Below are 26,834 nucleotides of genomic sequence, written 5' to 3' on the forward strand. Positions count from 1 at the left end.
GATCTTCAGAATTTAAACAACCATTTATTTTACAGTTTAAAATGTCCTCATGGAGGAACAGCAAAATACACTTAAAATGAAGATCGATCAAAAGACATTTTTTTTCATAATAATAACCGCTTTAAGTTAGTTTTTTTAATCTCTTTTTTGTCGTTATTTTGTTTATTTAAAAAATTATAAGTGCCTTCAACATAACATGAGGATTTTGGCTTGCAAAGGAAAAGTATTTACAACACAGAACCTGCAAGCGCGGTTTACTTTCAGCATCGGTACGACCTCGTCTCTGTCAGACTGCTCTGCTTTGTCACACAAAACAAATGTAAGGACAGACATGGGGTTCACACAAGCGCACACGAAAATGACGACCGTATTTACAGCTTGGCTCAAATATTGTGAAAAGGAGGGAGAATTGGAGACAGACGATCAACACATCCAGTAGCGGCATGATGTCATTTTCAAGTCACATTCATTTTCTTTATGATCCCCTGGAATAAAGGAAAAACAAAAACAGCGCATGCGTGAGCTCGACGGTTCTGTTGCTTTCATACAGCAGGGGGCAGCAGAGAAGTGGCAATAAAATGAAACCATTACAAGAAAACATACAAACTCTTCCGTAAAAAATGAAGAAAATATGTTTTTTTTTAAATACATTGACATATTTTGGCACAGATTCAGTTTAAAAATATTTTTTTTGTATCAGCCTGGGCTGAACAAGACAAACCACCACTGCAGCTTGATAACAATTCACTTGGTCTCCTCTTGTTGCTTTAAATATGTGTGTTATTTACAGTTAAAAGACACAAATGCACAACAGAAATATAGTCCCACTTGAGGCATTGAGTGTAAACTCCACAACTGAACGTTTCTGTAAGGAGCGTTTCAGGTTGGACGGTTGGAATTAAGGAAGTCAAACAGATTATTTGAGGGCGATTATTTTTCTTTTAACTCACAAGCTTGGCTAAATACAGGTCATTTACATTATATACTCAAATCTGTACAGAGTTCACAATTCTTCCTCAACATAGTGCAATGATGTATCACATTTTTTTTCCTTAAAAAAAGACAAAATATATCACAATTACTTCTTTGAAGATAAAAATATCCAGTAGGAACATTCTAAATCTGCAGCTCTGTGAACGCTACAAATTAGAAAACACTGATTCGATGACAAAAATGTAATGAAAAAAAGAAAGATCCTGGTGAACGCTTCAACGCCCCTTTGTTAAGTCTTTTCTTAAGGACATGGTGAGGTGATGGAGAATAGTAAATGCTTACTCGTAAAAACATGAGGCAACTCCAGCTTCCAAAAACTGGAGGAGTACAAGAGGGCTGGTGTTGATATTCTCCCGGTGATGGAGGGGACTAAACCGAGGCGATGACAATCATGAGGTGAGGGGAGATGCTGTAGATGCTGTTGAGAAGGTCCGGGGCCAGACGAGAAAGGTGGCTCTCTGAAAACTCGCAGGGTGGGAAAATCTGTACCACGTAGGCTGGCTGCGGAGAGACAGGAGAATGAGAGGGGGAGGATGCTTTGAGAGAGGCGAACACTGACCTGGTTGGAGCCAGGATTAGGCACGTTGATGATTCCAGCTGCCTGCTTCGCTTGCAGGTAGGTTATAAAGCCACTTTTCAAAGCCTGGGTTTGATTCAGGACGTCATCTTGGTCCCGGCCACAAGGTAGGGCCAGGAGCAGACAGTAGTCATTCTCCACCTGAGAGAACAGGAGCCTCTGTCAGGACATATGACTAGCTAAAAAATGACAAGGAGAACAGTGCTTACAGTCATTCGACGGGCCACACTGTCCAACTGTGACGCTTCCAGTCTCATCCTCTGAACAATTCGGAGGAGTGGGCCTCCCTCAGGTGGCGGCAGAGACCGCTGGGCCAAAACGGTGTTCCCCGAGACAAAGTGCAACTGGACAGCCGACTGGTCGTTCTTGAGCGCCAGCAGGCCTTGCCACACGATTGGATATTTCTGGAACAATCAGTTACTTTAGAGAGCGATCCTGAGGTTTTCACAACTGCAGTCTTACCGTCAGCAGCTGCGCCGTGTCCACCGAATGGTGTCCGACGTGCTCCAGTTTGGGGTCGGGGTGAAACTGCGAGGTTGTAGCCGATTGAGTCGTGGGCAAGAAGGGAGGAGGGGCTTTTTGGAGTGATAAATCTGGCTTGTGGGTGTAAGCTATCGGGGAGGTGATGGGAGACGGGTATGTGGGCGACACCCGTTCCCCGGGCATTCTGGATAAGTGAGGGAGCTCCGAGGACGTCGTGTGGCGAAGATGAGAACTCTCCATCTTGGTGTCGATAAGACTGGACTGAACTGGTTTCCCTCTTTGAGCCAGCTCATGCTCTGCAGACACCTGGAAATGGACACAGGATTAGACGACTTAAAGACCGGCTGACCCTGAAGACACCATCACTCTGACTCACCTGTGGTGACGTAAGGCCAGGATTGGAAACATGACCAGATGGATGTCCAGGGAACTGAGATGGAAAGCCTCTGATATCCCGATATATTGGAAATGAACTTGTTCCTCCTGGGTGCACAAGTGGAGTACCGTGAAGGTGAGGGGACACCATGACGGGGCTGGTCGAGTGGACCCCCATGATTCTGCTCTCGTTGCTGGTTTGATGTATGACTTTCCCCTCCAGCTTGAGAGAGTCTTTCGCTGAGAACTCCATACTTTTTCTCACGACAGAACTTTTTGAAGGACTTAAGATGTTGCTTGAGGTTTCTGAGGTGCGCGCCTGCCTGGACTCTGCCGCAGCCTGATCGCCCAGCTGCTGGTGCATGAGAATGCGCTGGTGCATGTCTCTGTATTGGTCCATGCGCATCGTCGAGTGGCGCCTTTGATCAACGTGGATCATCATAAGATCGGTTTGGAATGGTGACACAGGGGGTCGACCAGAGGTTTGGTTGAAGTGTCTCATGTCCTCTTCTGAAAGACTACCGCCACTGTCAATGGTCGGCATGGAGCGGTGAGGGCTTGAGTGACTCTTCAGCACAATATCTCTGATAACGTTATGCTGAGGCGTGTTTGAGCGCTGCGCAGGTCCAGGGCTTGGTGAGGAAATGGACTCGCTTCTCCTCACAAGATTCATACCTGCCATGTGGGAGGTGTTCGTCCTTGTTTCGTGCGCAATAGACTGGGTGATGCTGTGAGGCTGAATTATGACGGAGGACTGCTCAGAGTGATGCATGGGAGAATGATATGTTGAGGTTTTAGGCATGCCGTGGCTCAGAACTGAAGTACCCATGGTTGAATTACTTGACTTAACAAAAGTAGTGGAGTGGGCAGTCGTTTGAGGAGACTGGCGGTCTTGTTTCAGGGGATGAGGCGACCGATCGCCAACATTGGAGCTGGCATGAGAACTGGCCACGGGTGGATGATTGACAACTGGACTACGGGTTGACTGCTGAATGGCAACGTCCACCTTTTTTGGTAACTGGTCCGTGACTATTCCTCTCTTGGCATGATGCTGTTGTATCACAGCCTGGTTGTACATCAAGACCTGCGGGGAGCTGATTGGCTGTTGAAACATTTTAACAACGCCACCCTGTGACATTGAGTGATGTAAGGCTTCTGAGTTGTCACAACCAGCACTCTCCTGGTTGGTACTTGAAATGAAAGGTGGAGAGACGTAAGACTGATTGGTCAAGAGAACTCCTGTATGCCCGTAAAGAGAAGAAGTGGAGGCTATTTTCGGAGAGGGAGACTGTGACGATGAGTTTGGAGACTCTTGCTTTAGCTGGGATTTGGACATTGATTGTTGAAACTCAATATCCCCAGCGTTGGCCTGGGGGATTTGACTTATTTTGGCTCTCATTCTGTGGGGGCCCTCTGTTTTCTGACCCGAATAACTCAACACAACAACTCCCTCTGACGTGTTCAGTCTTAAACCAGATGAGGTACTTGGGTTGTAAGGATTGTTCTCAACAGCCGAGTGCCCTCTCACCCCATCTTCAGCAACTTCGTGATATCGACTGTTTTCATTGGAGTTGGATCTAAATCTTTGTTTGTAAATATTGACACCAGTGTTTCGGTTGCTAAGGGAAATCCGTGGAGTCTCCTCTGTATCATAAGGCATTGGGATACGACTTATAACTGAGGTAGCAGGAGAAATACACTGAAGCTGGGGCTTCTCTCCACAGTTTTGTTGAGACTCTGTCAAGGGAGATGGCTTGTGCAGTAAGGGCTGAGGTGGTAATGATCGCTCTTTTGGATACAGCCGACTTGAACCCACTGTGTCAGAGGGGTTTTCATTCTCAGACATCCGAGTGAGGTCTGTGAGGGAAGATGTCACCATGGTCGTGTGTATGGAGTTGCTGTTAGACGCAGTGACATATTTGGGCTCCATAAGGATTTTTCGTAAGGTGCTGGAGCTGGTGTCGAGGTCTGAAGCCTTGGTGTCAGGCGGCATTGTGGGATTCATTGATGGATTTCCGAGAACATTTGATGTCTGATGCTGTTTCGTAGGAGTTACGACTGTGACATGACATGAAGCAGCAGCAGATTTACTTTCTTCACTTTTGGGAGGCCACTCTGGGGAAAGAGACATTCTGGCAGGCCGAAGTGGGGGCACATTAAACTGGGATGAAGGTTGAGGATTGGCAGGAGCAAGGACTGGGAAGGATAAATCTGGTGTCTTCATTGGACCAGAGTGGAAGGCAGATTCTTTTGGAACTGGCTGTTCCACTTCAGGATGCTCTGCCTCCCTTGGAGCGTTAACAGTTATAGCGCTTGTTACATCCCGTCTACATGTTGTAACCGCAGTGACAACAGAGGCTGCAATCGTTGTACAAGCTGTAATAGTGGTAGCTTTTGATTTTACAGTCTCTGGATCGTCAGGTATCGACTCAGGTAACTTCACAGGTGAAGGCTCTGGGAGAGTGATGTCTGAAGAAGCATCCCCTCTCTTGTTTGCCGTGCCCCTCCTTCCTCTGGGCTTCTTTGGAGCGGTTTTGGGTTTAACTTTACTCAACCTTCTTGCTGCTTCCTGAATAAGCCTTTCTTCATCTCTCTTGGTTTCAGGCATTTCCCTCTTCGGGCTGGGTGGCAGAGAATCATCGTCGGAGCTGGCAGCAAGAATATTGTTGATAACCATATGTGTTTCGGGCTCCATAATCTCATTAGAGGAGGGGGATACCAAGGAATCGGGTGTAGAGATGAGCGGAGTGTATGTCGGCGAGGCTGTGAATCCATCGGTATCTGTGCAGGTGACTTCAGCAGTTATGGAGTCAATCGCAGCTGCAAGTTCTGTTTCACTTGCAGGGTTCTCCCTCTTTTCTTCTTCAACTTCACTTTCCTGCTCAACGATTACAGGAGGCAACAAGGTCGGTTGCTCAGTTGGCGGTTCTTTAAAAGCACGTGGAGCTTGTTCGACAGTCAGTTTAGCAATGTTTTCGACCGCCTGCTCAAGCTCCATTTGTCGTGCTAACAGAGCAGCAGCTGGATCAACAGGAAGTTCATCTTCAGACAAGGATTGGTCCGCATCCTGGAGGACTGCAGGTTCTTCTGCCTCTTTTTTAAGACCAGTCACTTTTGTTTCTTCAGCTTGCACCAATGCCTTTGTTTTTGTTAGCCGTGAAACTTGGAAGGAATGAGGCTCATCATTCTCAGTCCGAAGTAAATCTTTAACATCGTCAACGCTGACCCGGATCTCAAGATTTTTTAGTGTATGTGACTTGTCATCTGTGACTGCCTTGCTGTTCCTTTTTAATCTTGGACTTTTTAATTTAACACACTTTTCTGGGAGCTTCCTTTCAGAAGATTCAGTCCCTTCAACTGTTTTCTTCCCGCAGGCATCTTTTAGGTCTTTTTCCTTCTTGATTGAAGGTGCAGAGCTGCTTTCAATCTTTTCAGATAGAGTGCCAAGTACTTCCAAATCTATCTTTGTCTCGGACTCCTCTTGATCGGTCAGCTCAGGTTGAGGACTGGTAATTCCAGACTGCTTGTCAGTTTTACTTGCTTTCTTGGTGATGTTCGTCGGGGGCAACTTTTGGTTCCGTGGTGATCGCCATCCCTCAAAGCCTTTCACAGCTTCTGTTTCGACTGATATGTCTACCTCCTCCATATCGCCTTCAATTATTTTCTGTGGTTCCGCTTTTACTGGTGCAACCGGCTGATTCCTTTTCACACCTCTTTTCGGTGGACGTCCTCGTCTAGCATGCGTGGGCGGAGCCTGAGATTCTTGTTGTATCGGATCCTTATCAGGACCACGTTTGCGCATAGACCGTGGTGGCTCAACCACATCTTTGCCTGCTTGGTCCTCTTCCCCTATTTTGGCGTAGACAGACCTCACATTCCTGCGACGTGTCCGTCCTTGGACTAAAGTGGATTCAAGGCTATGATCGGAATCAGATGCATTAATCGGTGACTTGTTGAGATTTGATTTAGCGTCAGGCGTTTTCGGTGTTTCTGCCCTTGGAGACGAGGCCCTCTTGAGTTTCTCTTTGTCAATTCGCTCACTTTTTCTCGTGGCAGGTTTCTCAGCTGCTTCGCTCTGGAATGACTGTATGGACCGCAATATGGACAGTGGCTTTGCCCTTTTACTTTTTGGCTGTCTGCGATTTGTCAAAGGCTTGATTTCAACTTCTAAGAGTGGCATGCATAAGTCACTGTCTGTGTCATTTTTCAGACATTCATCAATGTACTCTCCTTCTCTACAAATAGTCTGATCAATGTCGATGGGTTTCTCTTCTAAGTTGTGAGAAATTTCCTCAGTGATTTTACCAGCTGAGGATGATGATTCTACATTCCCACCTTCTAAAGCAGTCAGTGCACAACTAGTGGAGAGGAGATTCTCTTTCTCAATACTGATGTCCAATGCCACACTATCTTTAATTTTGGCTTTGATCACAACGTCCGTTTTGGGTTCAGTTTTTGTTTCTGAACAAATGAGTTGGGGTGCAGTCATGAGTTTCGGAGAAAGTGGTTTGCCAGATTCTACAGCCGAAGACTCAGATTCCGACACCTCTTGAACTGGGCTGGCTTTATCTTCTTGCACACATGTATAAGGCTGATTTGAAGAAGGTGTGACGACTTCTATTAATTCTTTATGGACTGGGAGCGGTGGTGAAACTGACAAGCTTCGAGGAGGACTGTCTGATTTGTCCTCAACATTCGGGGCCGTGTCAGACATTTTATCAGACGGCCCATTATCACAATTTTGTGAGTCACTCTGGTCTGTCTCCTCTGTAATTGAATCACTATCAGGTGGGAAAAGGTCCTTGTCTTTCTGCTGCTGCAGCTCTAAAAACCTGCTATGGAATAAGACGATGGGCTCCTGAGTGCTGTTACTTTCCAAGGTTTTAGGCTGTAATTCTGGTGTTTCTGTCTTCGTCAGAGTTCGACATACACTGCTTTTATCATCTTGGACTTTACGTTCAAGGTGCTGCAATCTGCGAGAGTCTTGCTCAAATATTGAGCTGTGTAGAAATCTGGAAGCAAAAAGCTCTTGTCGCTCCTGGTCCTGGTGCTGATGTTCCTCCTTTTTGTCATGTATCTTGTCATCAGAGTTTGTGCGAATCTTTTTCTTGTACCAGGAGGGAATAGGCCTCGGTGTTAGCTCAACCTTGTCCTTATCTGTACAGCTGTGGGACGTAGGGAAGCGTGAAGGAAGAAATGACCAGTTGTCTTCTCGAGAGGAATAGAGCGTTTTCGCTCTCTCAAGCAGTGCTTTTGTGTCAGGGGTGATGGTTTTGTCCAATGCAAAAGAATAAAACTTATTCTTTTCCAGAGAGCCAGAAAGTTTCAGATCACTCACCCTCTCTTCATGCTCCCTAAGAACATAAGACAAAGCACGATTAGATTTGGAAGATATGTGTTTACTTTCTCCATCATCGTCGTCTTCTGAATCTGACTGAACTTCCCCAGGTTCCAAATCTTGCTCCTGGCTTTTGCAGCTATCATGCTTTCCGAGGTAGTTAGGGAAACTCATATTCATTCTCAGTGAATCTGACTTAATCCTCGTCTCCCAGCGGTGCATGAATTCTTCATTACTGTCAAGCAGTTGCATCTTCACTTTGGTGGACTCAATGTCGGGTGAATGAAACGGTCTGAGACTGGAACTGCTTTTTAACAAGTCTGAAGCTGGGGATTTTCTTTCCCTCTTTGTAACTGACACAGAGATCTGAGCGGTTTCTTCCTCATCAATAGATGAAAACCTTCTCTGATAAGCATCTTCTTTTGTTTTTAGAGAACTACACAATTTCCGCTCGCTTCCCTCGCTGGCACAATCGTAATCAAAGTGTTCCTTTTGTTTTCGTTTACAAGACATGTCTTCATTGGTCATGCCTTCAACCGGTTTTGCCACATCATACGCCATGTAATCTTTTTCATAGCTTCGAGGCTCGATAGAGGATGGGTTATCGTACTTAAAAAAACTGTCAAGTTCACTGTGCTTGGCTTTGTGCCAACGACTTTGTTCAATTTGTTTTGAACAAGTATTCGCCAGGTCAATTTCCAAAAACAAGTCATCTGCATTATCCAAGTCTCTCTGCTTTCTTTTGCGTTGTTCATTTTCAGACAGCTTCTGTTGCTCTTGAATTTCATCCAAATCAAGAAAGGCATCATCTGAGGCTTTTCTGAGATTTGAGCAGTTTTCACTTTGTGGTGCCTCTGAATCCATTTTAGGTTGCGGGGAATCCAACTGATTCGAAGAGTCATCAGGCAGTTCCAAAAGCTGTGGCTGCATAAAGCTGCTTTCACAATCAGGCCCCTCTTTGGGACTATGACCAGACGCCATGTGGTCACATTTATCCCTGTGAATTTCCTTTTTACGAAGCCCTCGGATTAAATCTGGGTCCTTGGAATTGTTCAATACCCTATGAAGTCTTCCAAGGTCATCCTCGCTTGTTCTCTTCTGTCGATCACTCTTGCTGGAGTCTTCGAAACGCCTTTTTCTAGCAGCAGAGCGATCTTTATCAATTGATAGAGAACATTCCAACCCAACGTCAGATTTTCCATGTTTCTTCGACTTGACTTTATTGACTTTGTCTGTTGAATCCAGTAAAGTGTATATATTTTTCTCTCTATGAGCCTTTCCATGCTTTGTCATTTCAGTCCTTTGGTCAGAAAGAAAGGGTGGACTCTTGGGCCTCTGGTCAGTTGGAGGTGATGCTAATCTTGGACTATCACTCCCACACCTCATGATTTGTTTATCTTGCCCCGCATGGGAAACCAATTTCCCTTCTTTTTCTTTCACTCTTGTTAACTGAACAACACAAGGCAGAAGGTCTAACCTGCCTTTGCCCAAGTTCTCCTTTGGAATTTTGCTAATTTTATTTTGAAGCACAGCCTCTGGGCTGATACCTCTATCAGGGATAGACTCTGCCTCACAGGCTTGGAAAACAGGAGATGAAACTTTCAGTTTTTTAAGCCTCTGTTTCTCACTTTTGTCTTTGTCCCCTCTTTCTTTTCGTCCCATTCTCTTTTCTTTTTCAACCAAGTTGCTTCTTTCAACTTCAAAAATCCGCTCCTTGTCCAGCTTGTCAGCTTTAATATACCTGTCACTCCGAACCTTTTCCAGCTTTTCAAATCTGGGTGGAGACATTGAGCTACAACTACCGCTTCTTTCAGAGGATCGACAACAGATCCGACGGTCTGAGTCGCTATTTATTCTTTCAGAGAGTGAAGGAGATGCAGTGGGACTAGCCGCACGTCTGGAGGTGATATGAGATGGGCTTTGACTTCGCTCGATGGTCCTCCTCCCATGGTCACGTCCACGATCAGTCTCAAAGCGCTCCCTTTCTCGTTCACGTTCTCGTTGCAAATAACTGTATTTACGAATGTCTTGCTCATAAGGATCAGCTCTGTACTCCCGATAATCCCGGGGATCTTCAAAGTACTGAGTCTCATAGTAGTCTCCCTGATACGGATCCCACTCAGTGTAGAATTCACGGTTCCTGGAAGTGTATTTCCGACGTTGATCTTCAGTGTATGTTCCTGTGGTTCGTACATTCTCATAGTATTGTCTGTCAGTCTGAAACTCATAAGTCGAGCGACGGTCCTCCCTGTGAGAGAGAAACACAATGCTGTTATTGTAATGGCTTATTAGATTTTGTTTTATTCGATTCAAAGGAAGAACACAACAAACCTCCTTTCAGACAGAATGTCGTAAAAGTCTCGAATATCTTGACCAGATGACTGCATTGATCGATAGAAAGCCATTTGACTTTCCTGATTAGCAAAGTCCACCTTACAAGAAGAGACAGTAAAATGTCAAGCATATTGAATATCATTGATATTTTCAAGCTTGATTGATATACCTTGATTTTACTCCCTCCTATTTTCCATCCCTTTGTGTCTTTTACAGCTGCTTGTGCATATTCAATATTGTTGTACAAGATTAGGGCCATTCCTTTCATTCTGTCAAAAACCACCTAAAAGCGACAGGATAGTGATTGTAGCAGGAGGGTTCACACAGGGTACATTCAAAATACATGCAAAATACCTTACCTTCACGACATGTCCATAGCAACAGAAATGGCGGGTAAGAAACTGCTCGGTGGTGTTTGATGCCAACCCATCCAGCCAAACACAAGTTGTTGGCATACTCTTTCCAAAGCCCAGCTTCAGGGTACAAATAACAATGATTACTTTAACTGAGAGAATAAACTATGAAATGTGCTATACTCTCTCAGCTCCTCACCTTTAATCTGTTGTTACCGAGGTATTCGCCATCCATCTTCTTAATGGCTTTACAGACACTGGCAATGTCGCAGTACTGTAGAAAGGCATACTGTGGAGCTCCATTTACTTTCTTTATGTCAATGTCCTAAGTTGGTGTATTAAGAAAGAGGTCAGTATTTATCTTAGAATTGAAAAGAAGAGTCAAGTCATAATGCACATACAACTATTTCTCCAAAACGCTGAAAGATGTTAAGCAGGTCATGGTAGGTGGTGGTCTTTTCCAAGTTGCCGATGAATAACGTCCTTGTTGCCTTAGGATGAAACTCATCTATTCTTTCATCTAATGGCCTGAACTCATTCTCACTTTCGGTCTCTGTGAAAGAAAGGACCTTGTTTAGTCATTCAGTAACCTTTTCTGGTAAGACAATCCAACAGATTGAGAATATACCGGGTCCGTTCCAAGCAGTGACATCGATTTGCATCCCAAAAAAGAGCTTCCCCTTGGATGCGCTAAGAGCCTTTTCTTGATCTTCTTGTTGTCGGAAAAACACAAGGCCGTATCGCTCCTCTGAAGCTCCGTGGATTTGCACAGATGTAACCTTCCCGTGTTTTTTAAACTCATGGAACAATCCATCCTTCAGACTTGTATCTGCAGTCAAGAGTATTGATTGTTCAGTTTAGACCTCAAGAAAAGAAACCCCAGTTGTATCACACCAATGACCTCGAATGAACTAACCTGTAGAACGCACAGGAAGATTTTGGACCTTGATACCAAAGCTTTTACGAGGTTCCTCCTTGTCAAGAGAGGATAATGGAAGTGCGGTGGGAGCCGGTACAGCGGCAGACTGTACGGAACGTGCCGGAGAGTCATCGCTTGAGCTGCTGCTTGAATCACTGAGGCAGAGAGGGAACATAACGCTGACTGTGACTTCACGTTTCACATCTTCAGTTTCCATTGAAAGAAGAAGGACTTTATTGGAAGTGTGACTGAATGGAAGCCTAGCAGATGCAAGTAATGGTTTCCCATTATAAAGAGGATATTTCAAGCGGTTTGAGAATTGCTAAACACACCAAAAATACTAAAATAAACGCTAAGGGATCATTTTACCATTTTGTCTCTTATTATGCTGTATGAATGAAAATACCCATCGCAACGCTAATATTAGATCAAATTAAATTATTCAGTTTTTATCAGCCTGCGGTCTCACACAGCAGAACTCTTCTTTTATCCTAAAAGACAACCTTCTAATAGTTGCCATGATATCAGAAGAAAAGCTTCATGCATCATTGCAGCCTCATTCACAGTTTTGTTCAACCCATTCCTGCGCCTGTCTCAGCTTTTAAAGCACTCTGTTGTTTTCCCTCTCACTTTCTCCTCCTGAGCTCAGACACTCCCGGAAGTGCTGCTGACGGAGCCTGGCCTGTGGGAGTGGGCATGAAGCCAGCACTGGCCAGAAATTTCCAGTTCCAACTGGATCTCACGGAGGGGGGGAGCCTATACCCATACACACAGAGGTAGGCAGTGAGAAAGGAATACCAACCGTCCCCTGAAATTTCTCCTGAAACACTACCTCATCAGACCACATGTGATGCTCCGGATCACTCGGTGCAGTGACGCTCTAAGGCGGTGTGGTTAAAAGATACAATGAAGGAGGGAGGGAGACTGAATTGGAATCCTTGCTTCTTAATCATAAACCACCAGGACATTCACATACCCTTTGTTCAGTCGCCAAAATACAGCATGGTATTTGCTCATGTTATAATGAGAGGATAATTATTTATGATGAAATGGGATTTGGCTTTATATGATTCAGTCAGGCCACTCATTAATGCAACTCAGTTCAGTGAAAGCAAACAGACCAGATGACAAGCAAAGTTGGGTCAGAAACAGCAGGTATGGTTGGCTCAACTGCCAGATTCTAAAGCAAAATCTCTTGTCTTTGGTGTCTTGATTCCAGTGCGACACCGTCAACCCTTACTCAGTTTCATTTATCCCTGCCAGTGGCGCTCTTGGTTGTTGCAGGCTAGGGTATGTGATCATCAGGGATGAGGTCGAAAGCAATATTTTTATTCACAGCATATCTTGGGTCCAGCGAGGTCAGTAACTGCAGAGAGTTGTGACACACCCTGGAGCAGTCAGCCATTAATTGTTACACACTAACCAAGGTTCGCTTTTATGACCATTCGGACTCTACCAGAGGTGGAAGTCACCAGACAACACCAGACTGCACCATAATGCATCAAAAGCACATAAAATACATCAGCGTTAGCCACAGTCTTTACAAGAAAAGTTTTACTTACCTTCCACTTGTACTGCTGCTGGTACTGCTGACTGAATCCGAACTGGATGAACGGCTTCGGGAGCGAGACCCACTTTGAGAGCGGAGTGGCCGGGTGGCCTGACTAGCTAGTCTCTGAGGTGAGGGGTTACGTGAATGTGTCGAGTGAGGAGACCGACTGCGACTGTGGCGATAAGAGCGCTCCCCACGTCGACTCCGGTCCTCCCGGTAAAGGTCCCTGTGAACCACACTGGCCAAAGTAAAAGGTTCCCGTGTGCGCGACTCATAACGAGGCTCTGGTGTCTCAAAACGACATGGACTCCTGCTGTGAGAGCGGTAGAACCCGACACCACTGGAAACAGAACCGCCACTTACTCCACTTGTGGTACCCACAGATCCACCAGTTCCAGAACCAGAAACAACTCCAATAGATCCACCATTGCCGGAGGACACAGTGGTACTGCTTCCACTGGAGGTACCAGACCCGTTCCCAGGTGCGCTCAGAGTCCTTTCTCTGGCCTCACGATAATAGTCTGTTTCATAGTGACGCTGGCGCTCAAAACTGCTGCCAGGTCGCTCGTGATGTCCGTAGGCACTGTGATCATAGGCCCTCTCTCGAGTGTCTGTGGTCCTATCGAGAAGAAGAGAAGAACCATCATATCATGGTTTCAGAAAGCTGCTGGCATCAGACAGAGGACAAACTGTGTTTTTGGAGGGTTTTTCCATCATTAGACCCGTAGGACTAAACAAGGAATTGAAGGTTTTTAAGAAAGGGGTTTACAGTGAAGTGTCAAGGAGGCCTTTAAGTGAAGTAGCTCAGTGATAGTTGTTGAGATTGCAAGCTGGAGCATCTCAAAAGCTGATGGTTATGGATGTTTATCGAGGCTATCTTAACTTTGTAACTAGCAGCTCATACAAGCCACATTGGTATCATTAATAATTTGGTTTTTGCTTTCAGGGTTGACTGCATTTACCATGTTGCACCATCTGCAGTTGCTCTGAGAATGGGTTTTTGAAACATTTAAATTTCTGATACAGGGAAGCAGGTCATTGCAGTACGGTACAGAACAGCGAGAAAATCATACACAATAAATTGTCCATCTTGGATCAAAGGAAAAAAACCCAAATATACTTCAGGGTTCATATTTAATCTTGTGACCATTTCACAATTTAAATTTTTATGGCAGTGAATTAGATTAGTATTACTCAGGTTAAAACATAAATCAAAATTGTTTCAAATTATTACAACTTTTCAACATCTAATTCCATTATAAACAGCTCTGTGTCTTTATTACATCTTCTTCTAATTGAAATATTCCATATCAGAATTAGTTACTTTGTCACACTTATCGCATCAACCCAATCTTGCTCTATACAATACTACATATCACTATATGTAATACATAATATAAGCAATATATAAGCAATCTCTTGGGTGTTTATTTTGGTTGATGCTTACATTTACTGAACCATAACAATAATAGGTACAAAGTATTCATAATAATAATAATTTGGCCATCAAACGTTACCCTAAGAATGTGTGACATACATTTAAGATGTAAGGGAACATTCTGTTCCAGTTTATAGGCATCCATCATGTGGGCGCAGGATTCATGAATCCCATTTTTGGAATAATGACGCGTGCTGAGAAATTGATGGATTACCTTGACCCCTAGATGCTCTCGAAAATGCTAATTCCGTGGCGCAGGTTCACTGCTCAATAGACAGCCTTCAATTTCACTTTGCACAATACAAGCGCTCCATTATTCATGGGCCTTGAAAACAATTTGGTTCTTTTGGCAGAATTTCCATCAGTATTTGATTATTAGTCCGCCGCCGTGCATGCAAAGCACATCTGCTGTTTGGCGCTTATGTCTTTCTGCTTTAATTAAAATGGGAGGCATTCCAGCAGCAATTAGAAAAAGAGGCAGGTTACTTGTGACAAGCCGCCCATGCATTCACACACCCCTATGTTTAATTGAACAAGTATAGAGCAGTTCAGGTGTTTCACACGAGATTAAAAATGATTATTTATTCAGATTTTCGCTGCAGTTCATTTCAGTGCACGTGCTTATGCCTTATAGAAACCAACTAACAATACATTTCCTTATCTTTCCTGCTTGCTGTTGGTGAGGACTCCACCATAAATTACAGCATCAATTTTACAAAACCCTTTTTGGTGAATTCTATCACACTTTTATATCAATAATTTCTGAGTGACTGAATAATTAACCTTAACTGAACTGAAGGTAATCACACACATCAAAGGAGTTAATGGTTTCAGCGGGTTCAAATCTCTGCTCATCGACCGATATTTCAACGACACTCGTGTGAAAGGCAGTGACTTCAAAAGAACATAAATGTGCTGCGGTCTCCCAGCAACAGCAGTGCTATACATATATCGAACGTCACTGTGAGAGAAACATCACACGCTCTTTTGGAATCAAAAGAAATGCTTCATATATTTTACTAAAAGCAAAAGTGACAGAGGAAAATGCCTATCATTTGCTGGACAATGCCATCTTCTGAAGAATGGTTTTACCTTTTATCACAATAGGTGAGCTGAGGACAGTTTTTTTAATGGAACTGCTAAAATATGCCAATTAGCCAGAGGCAACAGATGATGAATCAAGGCTGTATAAAAGACGAATATGTTGCTAGTTGCTATGATGTTGAAGAAGGACCAGATAGAATTTGATTCAACGAGTGACAATATGCCTGACTTATTCTTCACGTCTGGATTTACTTGCAGTGTATTTTCATGTTAAATTGAACACATTCAATTTATGTTTACGTCTCTCTGTTCTGTTGGAATTGGCAAAAGGCCTTATTGAGGTGTCTAAATGTAATTTAAGCAATTGAAATTACAGTATCCTGTCTGAGCCTGTCGTTTTTGAGATGAAAATATTGTTGAATTGAGAGTAAATTGGTGAACTTTTGACATCCCTCCTAAACGCTCCATTGGCACTTTGACATTCACTTTATCTCAATCAACAAACATGCTTTGTACAGCCAACACTGAAAGCAAACAGCAATAGAAGTTGGATCCTCCTATGTAATAGAAAACACATGGCGCTAAAACAGAAGGCTTGAATTATTGTGTGTAAAAATTGTGTTAAATGGTCTGTTTTTTTAATAAAGGGAGTTTTGGCTGTTAAATAATGGTGATGAAACCACATTGCAACAAAATGTGTACATTTCTCCACTGTTTTGAATGTAATTTAGTGCTGGCAATTTTGTGTAACAAGAAAAGACAGCAAGTTGTAGCAGTACAAAAGCATTATTGAAGAACAGCTGCCATAGTAATGTATTGATTTTCAGGAAAGAAGGGAAAAGGTGGGTCCAAGTAAGTGAGAGAGAAAGGAAAACAACAAAAGGTAAGATACAGACATCTGCATTTAAAGGCAGAAATAAAACTACATACCACCTACTACGGTTAGTGGGGGGGAATGGAGAGAGATGGGTTCAAACTAGGGGGTTAGAGAGGACAGCTAAAATACACAGGGCAGAACATACCAACCTTTTGAGAGAGTGGTAACTTGACCTATAATTCCAAATACAATTTAGGGAGATAGAACTTTGTGAGCAGAAAAAGGTGGGCAAAAATGATGAGTGGAGTTAGATGAGAGGTTTCACATTTAAAAAAAGGGAAAAAAAAGCATAATCCTCATTGTTATAAGCGGGAAGACTTGTGTGCTGTACTGATCCGGATGTTTTGTAAACTGGAAAATATCAAGTGCAGTCCAGAATTGCGTCCAAAGTTGCAAAAAAAAAATATCCAAGAGACAATCTTCTTGTGACCAGTAAATTGTAGGAGTTGGTTTTTGAGTATTGGCATCTGTACTGTCCCGAATATTCCAGAAGACATCATCAAGGTAGTCCAGTTCTTTTCCATGAAGGATGAGAGTGAATGACAACTCCTCATTTAAGTGGCACTGAACCAATCCCAGCTTGGCTTGTGGATCTCAATGTCAATCTCAGAATTTCCTTTAGAAGCCAAAAAAAGGTTGACATAGTACAAACTAAAGCTGAGTCAAATCATAACTGGCATGTTTTCTTATACAGTTTCTCATTTGTATCCAAGGTTGCGTTACAGTTTCATTCCAAGACGGGAGGGATTAATCCACAAGCCTCATGTAGGTAGGTTATCTCCAGAGTCAAGGGCCTTCAGGTCACTTTTTCCAGCAGCGTGCCTTGTACATTCCAAGCACAGCCCATGTTCTTGCTTGTTGAAAGGCAAAAAAAAAATTAAAAAAAATAATCTCCACAAAAATCAGAAAAAAAGTTTTTTTGCTCACTTGTCTCTATCAGTCCAATGACCAGTAGAAGTCTCCCAGTACTCAAATTTGAATGCCCTGACTTTAAAAACAATTCCAAATAAAACAACACAAACCAAACCAAGGGATAGCCCAGATAAATTATATTATAAATTCCAATTGTGACCAGATATAATCCAAGAGTGGAGAGTTAATATCCTTGGAAGGTTATCCACATAACTCCAGACCTTGAGGGATCACATTGTGCACGGCAGAAAATCAAATTAGGCTAATCCACACCGGGCTGATACATATGCACTCTTGGTTATGTTGGATGAGGAAAGGGGGTGATATTAATCCACCAGGCATGGAATGTTACTCCAGATTAAGGGAATCCCAAGGATGGCTCGGACCACTCTCTCTTTTTCTCTCTCTAGTCATATTCCAGGACCATTTTTACCCCATCAAAACTCGCCCCCAACTCTCCCTAGACTCCTTAAATGCACAAGAAAATCCCCAACATCCTCTATCTTGTATATGACGCACAATCGCTGACAGATTTTACCGCTTTAGTATGACCTCTGATCTCATCTTTAACCCCAAAACACGTAAATGAAAAGATGGTGGAAAGATGCTTGGAGGTGAGGTGTTTGTCACAAACCATTGATTTCTCTGCCTTTAGAGAAACTTGGTCCACTTACCCGTCTAGTCTCCGTTCATAGCGTCCATCTCTGCTGTGCAGTGACGCAGAGGGCCCATAAACAGCCCCCCCTGCTGTCCTTGTGAACCCTGATATATCCCGGCCACGAGAGCCTAACGATAGACTATCGTCCAGCCCCCTGGCGGCACTTGGAATTGTGCCTGGTTCATTATAATCAGTACGTAGGTCTCTGTCTCCCATCTTGTTGATAGCATTGTGAGCTTTTTGAGCACTTTTGATGTCCACAAAATCCACAAAGGCTGCGACTCCTCCTTCAGATCCCCGCTTGGGGAGGACCTTGACGCTCTCCACACGTCCATACCTATAAGGACAGCAAATGTTATTCCTGCTGTGATCTGGTGTAAAAATCAAATATTGATTTTTCACAATTCAGCTGGACATTCAGAGACAAAGAAATCCAGGAACAGTGTTCAACACCCCTGAGTTTCAAAACCAGTCTAGAGCTGACGTCTTGTAGTCCTGCTTTGACATTTGAGCAAATGACTTTATGGCGTTCAGAAATTCATTGATGGAAGACTGACAAACTGATTTTATAATGAGAATAACACATGTAACAAGCTTTTAATATATGTAATAAGCTCTAATTTCTGGCACTAAAACCCATCCAACAGTCACTAACCTATCCCACGCTCCTTCCTTTAAAATATCAAGGGGTTTTACTGTCTCTACGATTCTAAGATTCCCTAAAAGGACTACACAAGGCAGGATGCTGAGAGCAACTTGCACTGACTGTCTCATACATTGGCCAATAGAGTGCCAAATCAAGAAAATGATATACATTGAGGCACGGAAAACCACAATATAATTAAATATCTACCATAAATTCTACATATTCTAGCAAGAAAAATCTTCAGCATTTGTGGAAAGTGAACCGCCAGTGGCAAAGAAGAAGTTGACGTCAACAGTAATAAGGAAAACATTGAATATTCAAGGTAGTATTTCATGTGAATAATCAATACCACGGTAATTACTCTGTAATTCCATGCTCGGACAGATCAAATATGCCATGTGATGCTCATTCTACTTGAAGCTATTAGCATTTGTGTTGTGAATATATATATAGCGATACACCGTATGTAAGACTGGAATACTCACTACTAACTAACGTGTGCTTCCAGAATAATGTGTATTTTTGTTATGCTCAGGTGGAGGTGCATAATATCCTTTTTTTTTTTTTTTTACATATGGCTTGAATATACTGAATTTACATGTAACATCATTGTGTGTGTGTGTGCTGCTGCCTAGTACCTTCTTACAGGGCATCTGTAACCCAGCAACTAGATGAAAAAAAACTTCGCACGATAATAAAAGGCAAGCCTTTACTACATATTTCCTTGGAGATAATTCTGCCATTGTCCAAAACAATCTGCAGTGAGCGGCGAGGAATACATTATTCATAAGCTAAAAGCAGGTGTTATTTGGTATAATGCATAAAAAAGGATGGCAATGCTGCAGAGAAAGCTATGACTGTAGAAATTAGGTTTTACCATCACCGTCTGGGGAAATCATTTCCTCTGTCGGACAGACAAGAGGCGGCAGGCTGCCCATAAATTTATTGGCATGCCACTTACAACATTGAATAGCTTGGACGCCATTTTAGAAAAGCTGTTCACACTGCTGCTTACTCATTCTGCCGTCCCCCATCTTCAATGACTTCTATCACACATCGGGGCTGTCATGCACCTGCATACTCGGACAACCTCCGGGGTTACAAAGAAGCAGCGAAAGCGAAACACGCTGAATATTTCTGAGCCCCGCTCCTTGCAACAACACGCTGCCAGTCGCCATCCCCGCCAAAATATCACCCTGAGCACTGTAAATAAAATACGAGTCGGTGCGTTCACGACTGCAGGGATCAGACATGTTCGCTGCATCCGTCTGCAAAACACAGGCGAAAGTGAGCCGAGGGTGACAAAAGGACGACGCATTTGTTTCACTCGTGCTCCTAAATGCGAATTCACACCATTAAAACTGATGTTCTGCTCACATATGGACGGAGAGGCGGGCTGCTATTTCCTTGACAGCGAGAGCGCGCACACGGATTACAAATAATATTCACAAAAATGAAAAATGACAATGGCTTTGCGTTTCCTCGGACATAAATAAATAACCGCATTTTAAGATGAGGTAAAACCTAGAAGTGATCGATTCAAAGCTATTCGGAATCTGCTTCATAACAGAGGACTCAATTATGTTCATAACCGAAGGAGAAATGTGATGACACGCACACCAACACTTGACATCTGTTTACTGAAAATAGTGGTGTTCGCGTTCATATAGAGTCCTTCAGAAGCACGGAGGGTGATATTCTGTATTAAAACAACAGCTAGCTGAGCAACACACCGGTAACTTTGTTTACAGTGGAGCGACGTGGAAAGTCAAATATTGAGGAGATTCTGTCCAGGAAGGAAATCATCTAAGTGAATGTCAGAATGACAAAAACATGTGTGTGCTAGCTGGAGCGTGATTGGAGCTGGAGGATCCAGTGTTATGGAGAGCTGACAGACAGCCTTCATCCCACTAAAATGTGACAACAGAAGCGGTGATGCTCCTCGTGCACCCGTCATTTTTCTGAGAAAATACAAAACACAAATGGAACACGGTTCCACTCACCGCTTGAAGTGCTCGATTATTTTCTCCTCTCTGACATTTTCGGGTAAATTTCCCACCCATAAATGTCTGGTTTCCCGGACCATAATGTGAGCTCCTGCTCCGCGATCATACAGATGAGTTTCCTATGTCAGTTTATCCCAGTGCAAAAAAAATCCCAGCGCAAAAAAACACGGTGCAAATCATTGACTGGTCGTGGTGACCCAGTGTAAATCACCAGGTTTGGATCCCCTTTTTGATACTCTCCGCTGTTTCAGAGCGCGACCCTGCTCCTCGTGAACGCGCCTCCAGGACTGTTCCCGTGATAAGGCGCGCCCCTGACACCATGCGACCTTTGCCTGTCGAGAGAAAGCATGAGGCTTCCTAAAAAGATGCAGCAAGTTTGTATTGAGAAGCGACACCGCGCAGGCGTGGCTTTGTGTGTGCGAAATAGTTTTTTTTTTCTCTCACCCGATGAGATAGTGTTCTGTCACCACGCATGCGTGAGAAAAGCCCTGTGGCAATTGTGCGTCTGACTTTAAAGATTCACAGGAGGATTCATCCGTGGATGTTAGTTAAAATAGCTTGCACTAGAAATCGAATACTTCCCCCTTAATAGAAAAATAGCCGTTTTCACAAACACAAGCGTCATTGTCTGTCATAAAAATGACACTATTTTTCCTTCATATGTATTCAAATGTAAATATAAAAATCATTTCTTGAATGTAGGTGTGCTGTTTGGGTACAGAAACACAGAAAATATTGATGGAATTTTGAGCAGTTAGTGATTGCACATTGAAGAAAGGCACAGCTTATTTATCACGATTTTACAGAACAAAGTAAAGCAGCAACCTAACATGATTTTTTTTTTAAAATCAAAGCTAACAAACGATCATGAAATTAATTGCCACAGCTTCCAGAGTTCGTCCTATCGATCAAACCTAAAATTTATAAATGATTAACAATTGAGAATCTTATATTCGGTATATAAAGAATATCAGGCTAACAGCATCACAGCTACAATATATTTCTAGACCACTGATTTTGGTGTATATATACTGATATCATTGGAGTTGCGAATGGTAAACATGGGTGGTCATGTGTGTACTTTTGTTCAGTCCCCATTCAGTCCTCCTTTGTGGGATAATAGCATTCAGACTTTAACCTGGTCTTTGTTTTTAGATAATGAGTAACTTCAGCAATCAGTCTTCCGAACAAAGTCCAAGGGACGGACTTTGATAAGAACTGACAAATGATTAGGTTGTTCTTAAACCATGTAGGGATAATTCAATGCAGATACCTGCAGGTAGGAGGCCTTGAGCATGGTAAGATCAATGATAATTCCTGGCCTGCATAATCTCCCAAAGACTGTAGTGGATTCCAAACACGAGTGCCACCATCTCCAAGAACAAATTGCGGAAGTGCATACACACCTCCAGGAGCTACACTGCAATTCTAAATCTAGTATACTCCCTACACACCCATCTGGTGCTGCACGGAAACTAAGAAAGACAAGAACAGACTGTGATGGACAGTCTGGAAGCAAAAGCAGGGATAATTTTTACCAACACCATCAACGCAAATCCCAGCCATCCTGTGCCAACTGCTTCTTTCCCATAGCTGCACTGAATAACTACAAGCAAACTAACAACAAGAAGCTAAAATCTTCTCACAAGTAATATTTTCCAACAAATATTGCACTCATTCATACATTTTGTGTCTAAATTAGCCTCCCAGGAAATGTGTAAGTAAAATGTGCATTACAAAGAAATAAAAAATTAAGGTTGAATGAAACATACTGAAACCTATCTTGAATTCTATTTAATAATAAAAATGAATGAAACCACAGCCAAATTCCTTGCATGAGAATAAGTGTCAATAAAGACGCCTGCTATTCAAATGAAATGTTCCCTCTGCATAATTTGCAAAACAGAAGGCTAATAATTACGTTGTCATTCTATATTTAGTATCTTATGTAAACTCCAGCAAAATAAAAATCGATACATTGGGATAGCATTTATATTTTCTCCGTGTTTCCATGCTACAACTCTATTCTGCTCCTGCTGCTATTTTTAGCCTTGTATCAGGGCAGAAGTGCGCTTGCGCCACTGCGGTAACATAACAAGCGCATGCGTCCGTTGAGCCAATCAGAAAGGGACACAAGGGTCTGGCTGTTCACAGAAGAAAGGAAGATAAACGCGGAGTCCATTCGGAGCGCGTACGTGTGACTTCTCGTTGTGGATCTCGTAAAAACAATAAACCAGTGGAAGTACAATTTTCATGTGTTGGTGAACTGCAAATAAAAAGTCATCGTCCGTGGTTCTGGATTACTTTTGGGGACGTGGACTGCCATGCTAGTGGGGTCCAGAGTGAAGCAGAAAGCATCTTGATAACGGACGAAAAAGGGCGTCATAATGTGGATACATTTCGAAATGTGCGATCCTGTACGTTCTGTCATGGCGAGAAATGATTTTTAGTGTCGAAAGCAGATGCGGATTTAAAATTTACTACATTTAAGGCGCATTTGGATCCTCACATACGGCATTGAACAATGAACACTATTATCATTACCGAAATATGCAAAGCCCTCTTTTCTTGTCGCGCAACTGTGGACAGTTTATTGCACTTCGTCATTTCACGTTGGTTTATTTTTGTTTTCCGTGGAGCTTTAATTGAACCCGGAGTCAAATTATTTCAGGAATAAAGATAATTCTGATTCCGAATTTGTCGTACTGAAATTGATCGGTCGGATGTTTCTTTGTCTAACGCCATTTTGTGTCTATTATATATATGTACAGTATACTACATTTTCGGTCAGCCATTTTCTTTCTCTTCGATCTGCTCGAACAAATGTGTATAAACACAAAAGGTCTGAGATAAATGATGGTGTTGGAGGCCAGCCTCATTGTTAAACGTCGACGCTAGGTTCGGATGTCAAATCATAAATCGACTTGGAAAATCTGTCCCGCCATGTATGATTAGAAACAAAGAAACAATATGTGCACGAATTTTTGAAAGGTCAACAAACCATTTTACCACAGAGGAAGTGATATTTGTCAACGTGATGTGGTCATTTTCTTAAGTAAGGATGTTTTAAAGCATGCTGCATTAAGAATTATATTGAGTGGGGGAGGAGATAAACAGGGTTTTTAATTGATGCAAAATATTGTAAATATCAAAAAGGGTGCGTGAAATGTTTGTGGACATAGAGATACTGTGCTGTTCTGTGCTGCATGGCAGGAAGTGGTGACTGTCAGACAAGACCACAGCTTGCAGTTCAGCAATGAGTATAAAAAGGTGTTGGTATCTTTTCGGTTTGAATCAGGGAACAGAAACCAGGTTACATGAATTCAAGATATAAACAGGATTCTAATGTAGAACGCCAAGCCCAAGATAATACATGGGGTGCGAGGGTGGTGCGAGTATAGAGTATAAAAGGTTGGCGGGGTGGTGGTGATCAGTGCAGACCTTCTGGGGGGCCTTCAGAGGACCCTTTGTCAGGATGAGACAGCTGATCTCCCCCAAGAGAGACATTAGAATGTGAAGCACATCAGCCAAGTGTTTAACAGGCAGAATCAGAATTCACCAGGCAGACATTGCTGCCCTGTTAAGCTGCCTCAAAGAAGAGAAACAGAGCCAATAAAGGTGGATGTACGACTACAAAAATATTTTTAAAGTAACGCGCCAACAGATACACAACATAAACCATTGCTTTAATGTAACTCCTACTTTTGACTGCAGTCATAATGTTGATGGATGCAGCAGGGGATGGGATGTGTTTCAATGATGCTAATGCCCCACCAATCCCGTGATTTGAGGAGTTGTTCATGACTCATTCCATGGTGCAGGGAGCTGTCTCGCCAGCAGTCACCTGAACGCTGCAGCAAATGAACTTGTGCAAGAATAGGTCAGTGACACCCTCTACTGGATAAAACATAGATTGTAGCTAATACAGTTTTTAACCATTATACAATTGCTCTTTAATTTCGCGTGAAATGTCCCACGTTCTGTGACCTAGCCAACTTTGTTTTTGTGCATAGTGGATAGGTGACGTTTTTCATTCGTAGTTATTTTTGCTGTCTTCTCTTGTTTAATTGAGTTATTTTTTGACATGTATAATATATATATTTTTACTAATCTGATCGCCCCCAAAATTGCAAGAGATGACAACAAACACAGTCAGTATTACCAGTAAGCCCGTGCACACACTGTGTACGCGCTTTTTCTATGGGTTTAAATCTAAACTAAGCTTGCAAAGGGGCTGAACATTTCTGGTAAGTGGGCCCCAGTTGGGCTCCTCAACGATGGATGGATGGTATTGTAGAAATTGAACAGACCATATTCTATTTTACCCATGTCTGTGATAATCTCGGTAAAATCTTTATCAGCTTCTTATATATTATTGGGCTGTAGTTACAAAGAAGCAGTGGGACAACGTTGGAGATCTTTACGGAGATTGATGAATACAGTCGCCAGATCATTTACCTCCATTTACCTTTGGGAATGAGGACAACAGGATGTAGATCACCAGGCAGATCCAGAAGTCGACGGAGAGACTACAAATCCAGTCTGGGATCTGAGTTCTAGGGAGCATTAGTGGACACAAGAGTCCATCAGTCGGTTCATAGTTGAAAGTTGTCTTTTGTGAAATAGACACAAACAGTACGATCATAGTAGAAAGTCGTCTTTTCTAAAAGTATAATACATGATTTATGTGTCCCCACTCACCTGAGTGGTGGAGATGGGAGCAGCGGGGTTCGCGCTCCGGGAAAGCCGGTCTCAGGAGGAGGTGACGCGGCGACGGAGGCGGAGCATTCCGGCCGACTCTCCAGCGTGTCTTAAGCAACATGAAACATGGATGAGGAGGTCGCGGAAAGTTGGGAGGAAGCAGCTGATAGTGGGGTAAATGACGACAACCGTGTGTTCCAGTCATATATGTTGTTAGATCTGCTTGTTGACAAGTTCGGCTGTTTCGGATTTAGCCGTTATTCGTGTTTAACAAGTCTCACGGGCCAACAATGTGGCTAATGCTAACTCGCTAGCGTCGAGAAAGTTAGCTGCTAACGAGCCTTAAAAACACAAATATTAGTCGGGCGCTCCATTGTCCATGTTTTAAGTAGCTAATTTAAACGATATAAAACTTGCTGTTGTCGCTCTAACGTGGTCAGGGAACGAAATATCGCGCTATTCTAAAGCTCAAAGTTGTTAGCTGATGCTAAATTATTACTTAGCTCACAAAGTATCAGGTTCGTAACATTTATGACCTCGTATGTAAACAATTGTTCTTCTGCTTGTTAGGTAAACAACAGATATGAGTTGCTTTAAGTACATTCTCTGCAAATAAGTTGTTAATATACGTTACCTTGGACTCGAAAGGTGACTTGTTTGGTTCCGGTCTTCGCTTGTTCAATGAATGATTCTCGGCTCTTTGATCCTCCGCGGTTCAATGAAATCCACTTTTTGTTTCGCTGTAAAATGCGAGTTGTATCATGAATCCAGCATTCTGTTTCCTTGATTTTAGTTTACTAAAAGTTTACTAATATAAATATTAATTCTAAATATGCAAACCTGTTATTTTTTATTTAAATAAATTGAGTCTTGATGTTTATTTGATACTTGTTGTGATTATTGAATAAAATAATTCGTTAATATCGCAGATAAACGAAATAAACGAACCCAGAGTCCTGATTTAAAATAAACATAATCGGCAGGGGAAATTAAACCTCTGTGTGTGGAGATCAGCCATTTGATGTTGACTTGCTGAACTCGATTTGGCTCAGCTGCCTTTGTGTATTTTTAACTCCGTAACTGAATCCTGTTTTTGCTTCAGTCTGGTTGCTTCACCACCTTGGGTTTCCGTCGTCACTCAGGTGATTTTGTTTGTTTTACATCTTTTCCATTTCAGGAAATGGAAAGACGGTTAGAGGAGAAACTACGGATAAGTCAGAGAGAAAAGTAAGAATGTGACGTGTTGTTCTCGCATCGGGTTGTTGGCGTCCAAAATTCAAACATGCTTCTTTTCCCTGTTTTCCAAGGGACTCAAACAATCATCCACGCCCCCCTCTAAAGGCATCACTTGTCATCCAGGACGACTCTCTCCCAATGGCACCGCCTCCTCAGATTAGGATACTAAAGCGCCCTACAAGCAATGGGTCGCTGGGGTCTCCCCTCAACCAAAACAGACCGACGCCGCAGGTCAAATCTCTGGCCCAGCGAGAAGCTGAGTATGCTGAGGCCCGAAAGAGAATACTGGGCAGCGCCTGTCCAGAAGACACGCCTCAGGATAATAAAACCAACCATGACAGGTAACTGCGGTTGCAAGCTAAATTAATCTATCACAGAATAAACAAAGTGCA

General features: G+C 42.9%; 2 protein-coding genes across 4 annotated transcripts in view; one reads left to right on the top strand and one right to left on the bottom strand.

Moving 5' to 3' along the window:
* On the bottom strand, nt 1-25,898 carry spen (spen family transcriptional repressor). 3 transcript variants are annotated; one of them, XM_053848307.1, is made up of 17 exons: nt 25,841-25,898; nt 25,207-25,315; nt 24,974-25,061; nt 17,870-18,190; nt 12,935-13,543; nt 11,370-11,527; nt 11,082-11,282; nt 10,855-11,006; nt 10,653-10,778; nt 10,460-10,573; nt 10,270-10,383; nt 10,098-10,198; nt 2,430-10,014; nt 2,033-2,359; nt 1,780-1,974; nt 1,553-1,711; nt 1-1,494 (listed from the first exon to the last, which is right to left on the bottom strand). In XM_053848307.1, exons 4-17 carry the CDS (start codon nt 18,067-18,069, stop codon nt 1,363-1,365), a joined length of 10,173 nt encoding a protein of 3,390 aa, XP_053704282.1. In that variant the 5' UTR covers nt 18,070-18,190; nt 24,974-25,061; nt 25,207-25,315; nt 25,841-25,898; the 3' UTR covers nt 1-1,362. The 3 variants fall into 3 exon arrangements, with proteins under 3 accessions (XP_053704282.1, XP_053704283.1, XP_053704281.1); XM_053848308.1 differs by having other exon boundaries at nt 24,964-25,061; XM_053848306.1 differs by lacking the exons at nt 24,974-25,061; nt 25,207-25,315; nt 25,841-25,898 and adding an exon at nt 20,503-20,880.
* Nucleotides 25,263-26,834, top strand: part of szrd1 (SUZ RNA binding domain containing 1) — a 2,869-nt gene continuing 1,297 nt past the window's right edge. Inside the window, exons 1-3 of the mRNA XM_053848315.1 lie at nt 25,263-25,380; nt 26,384-26,433; nt 26,514-26,783. Coding sequence (XP_053704290.1) covers nt 25,333-25,380; nt 26,384-26,433; nt 26,514-26,783 — 368 coding nt within the window. The 5' untranslated portion in view covers nt 25,263-25,332. The remainder of the gene's footprint in view (nt 25,381-26,383; nt 26,434-26,513; nt 26,784-26,834) is intronic.

Source organism: Synchiropus splendidus, chromosome 18 (assembly GCF_027744825.2).
Source record: "Synchiropus splendidus isolate RoL2022-P1 chromosome 18, RoL_Sspl_1.0, whole genome shotgun sequence".
Taxonomy (NCBI): Eukaryota; Metazoa; Chordata; class Actinopteri; order Syngnathiformes; family Callionymidae; genus Synchiropus; species Synchiropus splendidus.